This window comes from Miscanthus floridulus, chromosome 8 (assembly GCF_019320115.1).
Source record: "Miscanthus floridulus cultivar M001 chromosome 8, ASM1932011v1, whole genome shotgun sequence".
In the NCBI taxonomy this organism is placed as follows: domain Eukaryota; kingdom Viridiplantae; phylum Streptophyta; class Magnoliopsida; order Poales; family Poaceae; genus Miscanthus; species Miscanthus floridulus.
Window position 1 is genome coordinate 41,681,153 of NC_089587.1, and position 10,296 is coordinate 41,691,448.

Consider the following 10,296-nt stretch of genomic DNA (forward strand, 5'->3'; position numbering starts at 1 on the left):
ACCTTTCTTGATTTTTTCGATGACATTCATACTTTCACTCGCTAGGTCTAGACATAGTCAGCCATGGATCATTCGCTACGCTAGCTGCTGCTCGATGGGATGGCCACCAGCCTCGATGTTGATGATGTACTCGATCTCCTCTGCTACTTCCTTCATGGATGGCCGGTTCTGCCGGCGCTCCTCGAGGCATCCCAGCGCTAGAAACCCGAGAGCCTTCATGGTGTCGAGCTCGAGCTGCGTGGCGCCCTCCTTGATCGCCGGGTCCACGACGTCCATGAGCCTCTCCTCGTCCGCCACCCGCTGCACGTGCACGGCGAGGTTGACATCGTCGGCGCCACGGCCGAAGTCAATGGCGCGCTTGGACGTGAGCAACTCGAGGAGCACGACGCCGAAGCTGTAGACGTCGCTCTTGTCCGTGAGCTGGTAGTTGCGGTAGTACTCCGGGTCCAGGTACCCCAGCGTCCCCTGCGCGCAGGTGGAGACGTGGCTCAGCCCTGGCTCCGCCAGCCGGGACAGCCCGAAGTCAGAGACCTTGCCGTCGAGCCGGTCGTCCAGGAGGATGTTGCTCGACTTGATGTCGCGGTGGTAGATGGGCGGCGAGGCCGCGAAGTGCAGGTACGCGATGCCCTCCGCCGTCATGGCGCGCGATGGCCAGGCGCTGGCGCCACCGGAGCGGCGGGCGGCTCATGGAACCGTACAGGTGGTCGGCGAGCGTGCCGTTGGGGATGAACTCGTACACCATCAGCGGCTGCTCCAGGTCGACGCAGCAGCCGAGCAAGCGCACCAGGCTGCGGTGGTTCACCTGCGACAGCACGCGTACCTCGTTCAGGACCTGGTCCGTGGATTTGGTGTTGCCGAGCTTAGCGCACTTGACGGCCACGACCGTGCCGTCGCCGAGCACGCCCTTGTAGACCTCGCCGTAGCCACCGGTGCCAAGGAGGTTGTCGCGGGAGAAGTTGCCCGTGGCGCGCTTCAGCTTCGCGACCGGAGAAGTTCTTGGCGGTGCGCCCGCTCGTGTTGTTGGCGTTCAGGATCTCCTCGCGCTCCTTGGCCAACCTCTCTCGGGCGAGCCGGATGTGCCGCTGCCGGCGGTAGACGAACAACCCCGCAGTGGCAACCAACAACGTGCCGCCGAGGCCACACACCAGCCCTGCATTGCATCACAAACCATCAGAACATTTAATTTAAATCGATTGCTGAACTTTAATTTTCAAGGTGAGGAATTCTAGTTGATTCATCAAAAGCCTTTGGCTGCCCGTGTGTGAAATTCCATTGGAGAATTGTCTTAATCATGTTAAATTTGATTTCTTAATTGGTACATAGTGCGATAGAGGCAAACAGTGGTTTAGTTTTTCTAGTCTCAGCATGGTGAACATGATAGGTCCCCTCCATAAGTTTTGCCGTAAATGTCCGACCAAGTTTGACAAAAACCAGAGAAGATATTTTCATGAGCATTATAATCTATTTTTGGTGGAACAATTGACAAGAGCGAAATTAGACAAGATCTCAACAAAAGGATTTGCAACAAAGACAAGTTGCAATGCAATGCAAAGATGACATCCACAGCTTCATTTGGTTATGCACCCAAATCAAGACTCAGTTAGTGGGCTAGTCATTTGGTTTCCTACGTTTCTTGGAGTTGTGTTTTCAGTCGCTAGTAGGCCGGGGTCTCTCGCCAAGTCCCTTTTTCTTCTTCTTTTGTGCCTTTAGAGTTATGCTACGTTATGTCTATAAGGAGGGTTCTAAGGATTTGGCAAACACTCTTGTTCTCTCTTTTTTTCGTTTTTTCTATTGTCTAATAAAACTTACGGCAAATCTCTTACCCTTTCTTCTTAAAGAAAATTATAGACAAATAGGGACATAGTCGTTGATCTGGATCTGATAGGCTCATAGTTGTGTCTGCTGCCAATGCCGGCCGCCAACTTTTGCAATAGATATAAAGATAACAGTACTTAAATAAGTGGAGAAACAGTCAAAGCTTATCCTTCCTATGAGGATGTATATGTGTATGGTCTATGAGCCCCCCAAAGTTGACCATCCGGGCGTCAAAGGGCCCAAATTGAGGCTGATGTATACCTACTTTCCCTTTGTTTTGCCATTTGAATACAGAGGGTTGAATGCAGAGTACCCACTGTCGGCTGAACTAGATGAGTCAAAAGGGTTGCTTGACCATACCACTACCTCCTTTTATCCAATGCGTCTTACGAGTACATATGAGGGATTTGTACTACGTTGACTTGAATTGTAATCTGGATTGTCGTTGAAATTTTAGCAGGTATCTGTACCTTCACGCGTGAAAGGAGGGAAAAGAGAGAAAGCATGTATCTGTACTTTCTGCGGCTGATGAGCCGGCTGAAGATTTGTTTATGAGAGAAAAACAATGTATCATTGCTGATAAACCAAGCTGATAAGTTAAAAGTGAATAAGGTTACCTCTCCTCGGAGAGTCAGGGGGTACCAGGAGTCCAGTGACTCGCAAATGAATTCTTTTTTTTTCGAACGTGCATTGGCACGGAATTCATTAAGCCGGCTCTCAAATGAATTCAATCGGAAGAGACACGGCACCTACTCATTCGTGTCAAGCAGTAACTGAACAATTTTTAGGCCTACGAGATTTGTTGAACAATCTGAACCATAAGAACAGGAAAGCAAGAAACAGCTACCTGCAATGAGAGGCGCATGGTTGGATCCTCCGCAGTCCCCGGCGATCTGGCAATCCGAGGGATCTGCATCAAATCAAAAAAGTAGGATCATGCAGCGAAAAGAAATTACTGACTGATTTCGGAAAAAAAAAAACGTACTCTGCTGGCACGCGCCGGCGAGGGGGCTCCACGTGAGCCCAGACACGCAGAAACATCGGCGGACCGCGCCGGCGCCGGAGGGCGTGAGCGGGTCGTCGGCGCAGGTGGCGTTGGCGCCGTCCTCGCAGTCAGCCTGCGTGCGGCAGAGCGGCTCCCTGGGCGTCGCCCACTGCAGCTCCAGCCCGAGGCGACTGCCCCACGTGTCCGGCGGCTGCGTCGCGTCGAGCCCCACGAAGCTGCGGTACGCGCTGCAGAACCGCGGCGACACCCGGATGCTGTAGGAGGTGGAGGAGCCCCCCGCCACGAAGGTGCAGCAGAGCGGCAGCGGCGCGCACGCCGACGCCGTGGACCCCGTGGCGTTGGCGTAGACGTGGCAGAGCGAGTTGGCGGAGCAGTTGAGCGGCGACAGCAGGAGGTCCTTGGTGCAGTTGAGCAGCATGATGGTGTTGGACGAGCTCACGTTGAACGGCAGCGACGCGTTCAGCTGCACCCCGCGCCCCGCCGCCGCGCCCTCCGACACGCACAGGGGGCTGCCCTGCGGCTGCGACACGAAAGGCGCCGGGGAGACCACCAGCCGCTGCGCCGCGGGGGCGATGGACTTGATCGGGTACGACGTGCCGTTCAGCGCGTCGAACAGGAGCGACGAGTTGGCGGCGCACCGGACCTTGTACGCAGGGTCGCCGCAGCCGTCGCCCGTGCTGAGCGGGTACGGTACGGCCGTCGAGCCGCACGGCGGGCACACGCGCGCATGGCTCGCCGGCAGCAGCAGCAGCAGCAGCAGCAGGCAGCATGGCGATACCCTGGTCGGAGAGGAGGACACGGCTCAACCTTCGTGTGCTCGCCATTGCTGAATGCTTAGCTTGTGTCTCCTTGCGCTTTTATGTCGTATGGATGGATGACTTATTATGTCTTTTATTAAGGAGGAGGAGGAGGTTTGACTTGTTTTATTGGCCTGCCCGTCGCCTTCAACCTGCATGATTTTGGACTTGTGATGAATGCGAAAGGAGAATTTCCACAACGATTCTATACAGCAGGAAAAGCATCATGTGAGAGTGGGTATCTTTGTCTCTGTTGGTTGTTTGGTCTGCATCAGAATTTTTTTTTAAAAAAAGTACAGGCAGTGGCGGATCTATGATGAAAATCTATGGAGGGCTTAAGTTCACACGGGGATAAAGACATCAAGTTCAGCTCAACACTCCAGCATCATCTTCAACTTTAGCTCAACACTCAAGCTCCTCCTTTTCATCCTCCAATGGCAGAAAAATTTAGGGGGGCTCCACAAGCTCAGCCATGGTAGGGGGGCTCGGCTCGAGCCCTCCAGCCCCCTGGCAGATCCGCCGCTGAGTACAGGTACAAATTACCATATATAATTTTAAAATCGGTAAGCCCAAGTTTTAGACAAATATTGCACTAAGAAAAGCTGTTTCATACGTCGTTTCATGCAATGCCATATATAAAGTTTTTATGATGCTATAATGTAAGAGAACAAAGTATTATTGTTTCGCGCTTGTTTACCATTTTACAAGTTATAATTGTTATACGACTCATAAATTTATTTATTTAGTTACAAATTTTGGGAATAGAGAATTTTATTAGACAACTTAGAAAAATAATCGGTTGCCGAGTATTCTCCTGAGATGGCGGAGCCGTGAAACCATACGAGGCATGTCGAGTACTGGTGGGGGACTGTACCATCATCATAGCGAGTCAAACATGGCCGGACGTTTCGGTTCTTCTCGGGTTGACATGCAGCTTTAATTGCAATCGTTCTGCGTTCTGCCTTGACGTTCTTTGTGCTCGAGCATCTCCAAAAGCTACTAAAAACAACTTTCTACTAATTCCAAAAGCCAGTTCTTAAGTGCCATAACAAAACTTGCCAGAGAGGTTCAGCCATCATCATTAATACACCGACTATTACAGGCTTGAGTACCCCGAATTGCTGGAGGTCACAAATCTTGTTGTCATTCGAATATATAGATAGTACTCATTATTAGGGGTACTCTAGCACACAAATCATATATTGTTTCTCCAGCTCCACTAACAAATAGGATAGGATGTCAAAATTCTTTCTGGAACGAAACTCAGATAAACTGCACTCAAAATTCGAGAAAAATTGCTCCAAAACAGGGGAAGTAAGCAAGCCTTTGCCCCATTCCCTGTTCCATGTACAACAACACAGCAATGTAGGTAAATTTATCTTCATCGCCAGGACTTTCTACCTTCCTTTGCCTAGACGATGAATCAGGAATGTAATCTGGTAAGCATCCATTTTTTTCTGCATGGAAACAGAACATAGCCAGAGGTTAGAGGTGTCCACAATCGAACACAAGCTACAGTACATACATGGCCAAAAAAAGAGTAGACAAAGAATAGGAAAATAGGAAGCTGCAATCAGAACTGGCTAACTAGACAAAAGGAGAGAGATTGGCTCAGTTCAGTAGGAGGAATTTCTACCGATTATTGAGTGGTTTGTTTCCTTTCCCCTGAAAGGTAAAATGGTTTATTTGCACCTGTAGTCGGACACCTCTCCCAGCTCCCAGCCAGGGTTCTCGGACGGCAAAGTGCTCCGGTGGAGGAGCAGCCGGTCGTGAGTTCGAGACTTGCTCGTCTCACGTCTCCCACCAGGGTTTTTTTGCAATTATTTTCAGGATGGTGGATGCCTCGCACGGATGGACCACAACTGTCATATCTCTCAGCTGTGACTTAGATATAGGTTGTAAATCTAGGTGTGTGGTGTGAGTTGGTGACTTGGTGCGTGTGTTCAGATACTACAACTTGTATCAAAGGTTGAGGCAATAAAAAAAAAAGACGCCTGTAGAAAGAGTATGGTTGCAGTGCAACAGTGATTGATGGAGGCAAGCAGAGGATTGTTTGTCATGTTACATAAAATGAGACTTTTTCCATGCAACAAAGGATATGTGCACACTTTTTTTTTTAAAACAGCATAAATAACTCTTTACCCAAACAAGTATGCTATCAACATTTTAAGTTGTGGACTAAAATTAACATAATTCACAAAAAAATCATTCCAATACATGGTCCTATCCAACCAATACAAATGTGCCATCTACTAACACTTGTGAGCAGAATGCGTGCAATGAAACATTCAGTTGGTCACAAAAAAGATCGTTGCATTATATATACCACAATCACCAGTAGATACTGCTATCCAAGGAACTGCTTGTCACAGGCCCATCCATGGCCCTGCCAGTTGTGCGTGTGTCTACCAAAGTTTCAAATTCTGATAATCAAAGATCTTGTACTGCTAACAACACAAAATATAGGACAGCAGAAAATGTGCTTTCACTTGCAAATCTGCCATTGTCTGGATAATCAAATGATTCACACCTTCCATCAAATGGCCATACTCAAAGATAAAATTATCACTCTAAGATCTAGCGTGACATCATCATTCCATGTTTAACTTTCGCAGTAACAGCTAGGCAACTGTTTAATAGAGCATGTGTTTCACCAAATATGCTGGCATAAATTGATTGTGAAGCTAAAAGTTAATCCAAGTGTGCTTATAGTAGAATTATGAACATAGACTTAACCATTAGATAAATAAAGGTACTTAAGTTGCATTTTTCATCATTAATAATAGAGTAAAAGAAAGAACTATTTAAACATGAGGCAAGATGAGATTTGTGTTAGCTAGTGGGATTTCAGATATTCTGATGCTAAGTGTCTACAAGCTGCAATAACCTAGAAAGTACCTATATTAACAATCAAGGATTGTGAATTGTGATTTATTTTATGAAGAGAGATCCGTGGACCATGATTTTGTTGCAAATATGCCATATATATCCTCATGTCTGAGTATGTTACAATGTTGTACACATCAGCATGCATCCAGCATTACTTTTGCGGTAAGAACGAAGTCAACAAACACAAATCCGCAGTATAAATATATTTCACAAATTGACAAAACCAACATACCGATCTAGTCCTCATCTTCATCAGGAATGAGTATAACAGGACCCTTGACCATGCTATCACTATGCCCAATAAGTTCCTGAGCAGCCTTTGCAAGGAACTCTTCTGCAGCAGCACGGACAGACTTCTTTTCTGGTAAAGGCTCAGGCTTTCTCTTCTGCCCAGACCAACTCCGCCTTTCTCCTCTACTTATTTCCTGCATGCTCCTCTTCTGATCTGAATAAAAAAAAAATCAAATCTCATTTCCATGCCATAATAATCAAGAATCCACACAAACTTAACTGCCAAATATGTACCGGATGTCAGATGGGAAAGTGAGTGTCCAATAAACCTTGCTGCTGCTTGTGTATTTATTGTAGTAGTAGGGCGGAGTGGTGCTGCAATTCAATTCAGGTAGTAACTGAGTACCAGCATTACATATTTCAGATAAAAAAGAAATGAATAAGCATGAAATACAGAGTAAAGTACCCTTGTCCCATGCCTCAAATTGATTTAACTTCTCCTGCCATAGGCTTAACCTTTCCTGGAAAGAAACGAATCAGAACTCAGGAAATAAAACTTCCAACTGCAGGGCCAAACTAGCTGACAAATCAAATATTGCATTTCTTCACTAGGCGAATAGCTGGAAAGCATGGTTTTTAAGGCTGAAAGGCGAGACATGGCGAGCCACTCATTTGAGTCGACTAGGCGATGCCTAGGCGACCATAAGGTGAGGCAAGGCGACGCCTTACCATTCTAAGAAATAGGAAAATACCAGCAGGGAATAGGCAAGAAAAAGAGAAAAAAGGAAAAAGAAAAACCAGAAAAGGGCAAATGTAAAGAGAAGTGCTTGGCCCAGCCCAATAGGCAGCCCACAAATGCATCCTTATCCCTTCTCAGGTCATCTCTCATCTCACGGACGCAGATGTAGCGCAGCCGCACGCATCCCTCCTTCACGCAGGCGCAGCGCTGCCGCATCTCCCTGCTTGATGCACGCAGATGTAGCACCGCCGCATCTCCCTCCTTCACGCAGGCGCAGCGCCGCTGCATCTCCTCTCTTATGGCTCACGCAGGTACAGCGCCGCCCTCCCTCCCTCACGCTGCTCTTGGCTGCGTGCGCTCAACCTGCCCTCTGCTCCTTCCCTACCTCTTGCTGCTGCTCTCTCAGATCCCCATCTCGATCAACCGCCGCATCCACCGCAGATGACCCAGGTGGCGCTGGATTTGGTGGTGGGGGGCCTCTGCTTTTGGCTAGGCGTCGGGGACGCCTTACTCCCTGCGAGGGCCTTGTCGCCTAGCGATGCCCAGGCGACACCTTAAAAGCCATGCTGGAAAGGTATGAAGATTGAATTCATGTGGCTACATAGAACTCTTCATTAAAGGATTACAAAATATCAAACCTTTTTATAACATATAAATTCGAACAGAATAGCTGTCAAAATATGAAGACTGATTTTTTCAATTCATGCTGCATCAACATAGAACTCTTCATTAAAGAACTGTTATTATTAATTAAAACTATTCAGCCACACAAATCCTTCTCCAAAACAGCCTCTATGCTTGTACATAAACAACTATATTTTCCCCTATCTTAATCGAAAGGCAGTGCTCCTGCCAAATCTTTCAAAAAAAACAAAAACAGCCTCTATGCAAAAATGGCAACAGCAGTAAACACTACAACATGTCGAAGGTGATATTACAAACCTACAAGCTCTGTTCTGACCTAAAAGAAACCTAAAGTAAATCCATGTGCATATTCAAAGGCCCATGTCAAACCTCTGCATCTTCATGCTCAATACTCCTAGGCAATATTACAAAATATACTCCCATCTTTTTTTTTTCTTCTCTAAAAAAAAATACCCCCATCGTTTTTAGTCAATAACATCAAAATCAATCCCCTACTTCAATGGCACCCGAAAAATACACTTCGAAAGATCCAGGATTTTAGAGCTAAGAGGAGCTTACAAACTCCTTTCTGATGGGGTGCTCGTCAGGGTCAATTCCCGAACACCTTAGACGAACTGCAAAATTCCCACAAAAAGAGATAATCAGGGGGGAAAAACCTAAGCTTGTGCAACGAGAAGGAGAAGCGTGGAAGGTGCAGTGCCTCCGAGGAGTGAGGTGGCGGCCTGCGCCACGGCGAGGAAAGCGCGCGCCCGGAGCAGGGGCGGGAGCTCGGCCACGGCGTCGGGGTCCGCCGCCGCCGCCGCGAGCAGATGGGAGAGATGGTCCCCTACGGATTCGGCAGCCGCGAGCGTCTCCTCAGCAGCCGAGACCACAGACGGCGGAACTGCCGAGGCGGCGTCGTTAGCGGCGGAGTCCATGGTTTTGGTCCTTTTGGACTTCGGGTGTAGACGGCGGCGAGGAATTCAGGGAGGCGGGTCCTAGCCTCCTTCTAGGCGTGAACAGTTGAAATAGGTCGCAGAGAGAAGTCCAAGACCTGGCCTTATATTGATAAAAATCAATAAAAATAACGTTTTAATTAGATTTCTAAATATTGCTATATATCATTATTGTCTATTTTGAATTATTCGCTAGTCAATAACAAAAAAAAAATGAAATTAGCTCTTTAATATACGCAAAAGTTATAGAAAAAGTGTTGGATGGTTGAAATAGAGAGAGTTTTTTATTTAAATAGATCTCTAAGTAATGATTCAGATATTAAATTTAAGAAAGACTCTTAGATATGTTTTTAGAGTTGTCAACTGCTTTTGTTTTAATCTTTGGCCTTAAACCGGGCTGTTTTCTTTGAGTTTTATGTAAACTCGTTTGTTTTAGGTTCTGTTCAGATTTTTAAAAATAAGAATGAGATACAAATGAAATAAAATTTAAACACTTAGATTTTATAATCCAATTATCTATCTTAAATCTACTATTTGGATATTTTTCACTATGCAAGGACAATGAGCACTATAATAATGAGAACAAAGACAATTACTTTTTGTATCTAGAATCTAGATTCTATGTTCACTACCGTGAGAATGAGATCAAACACACCCTTAGTACTTTTTGGCTTTCAGTTAATAAAAAATTACTCCTCCATCCCATATATTAAGTTAGTTTTGGTGGGAGCTTCATTTGGGTTTTATGTGTATTTAATGGGTTGTCATATATGCATTTTTGATGATGTGGTAGCATTTTCAAGAAGAGAGAATTGAATTTCATGGGGTAAAACACTGTTAACTTGTTCCAACTCTACGAGTAACGAAATTTAATGTCTATGAAACACTAGAATGAAACCATGCATTAAGAATACTTGTCCATTTGAAAATAATGCTACCAAACTCTCCACTTAGGATGACTTTATTTGTTGTTTTAGCCCTGAGCATGGGTGATAAAGAACCTCCTTGAGGGTGGCCTGATCTTCACGACAGTAGGTCGAAGAACACATGATAACTTGCTGTGAACAGCGGATAAGTATACCTGTCCAATGTTAGATGCGACCAAGCGATGGGGAGAGGCATCGAAACCGAGAAGACTTCGACTCGATCTCCGAACGACAACAGAACCATAATCCGAAACTAATCCACATAAGACGGTGCAACCTACTAGAAACCATAGAGCAGGAACTAGGGGATCCC

The 10,296-nt window shown here is 46.4% G+C and overlaps 1 protein-coding gene and 1 pseudogene across 1 annotated transcript; both read right to left on the reverse strand.

Annotated features, from left to right (window-relative positions):
* LOC136471752 (wall-associated receptor kinase-like 20) lies at nt 1-3,739 on the reverse strand (annotated as a pseudogene).
* Nucleotides 3,740-6,739: 3,000 nt separating this feature from the next.
* Nucleotides 6,740-9,116, reverse strand: LOC136471753 (uncharacterized). The gene is made up of 5 exons (XM_066469506.1): nt 8,823-9,116; nt 8,681-8,736; nt 7,205-7,259; nt 7,033-7,113; nt 6,740-6,952 (listed from the first exon to the last, which is right to left on the reverse strand). Exons 1-5 carry the CDS (start codon nt 9,037-9,039, stop codon nt 6,744-6,746), a joined length of 618 nt encoding a protein of 205 aa, XP_066325603.1. The 5' UTR covers nt 9,040-9,116; the 3' UTR covers nt 6,740-6,743.
* Between the last annotated feature and the right edge of the window lie 1,180 nt (nt 9,117-10,296).

Coding starts and splice junctions, on each gene's coding strand:
- LOC136471753 (XM_066469506.1), bottom strand. CDS start 9,039: ATGGACTCCGCCGCTAACGACGCCGCCTCGGCAGTTCCGCCGTCTGTG. Junction 8,737..8,822: donor CGCCACCTCACTCCTCGGAG/GCACTGCACCTT, acceptor GGAATTTTGCAG/TTCGTCTAAGGTGTTCGGGA. Junction 7,114..7,204: donor ATTTGAGGCATGGGACAAGG/GTACTTTACTCT, acceptor ATTGAATTGCAG/CACCACTCCGCCCTACTACT.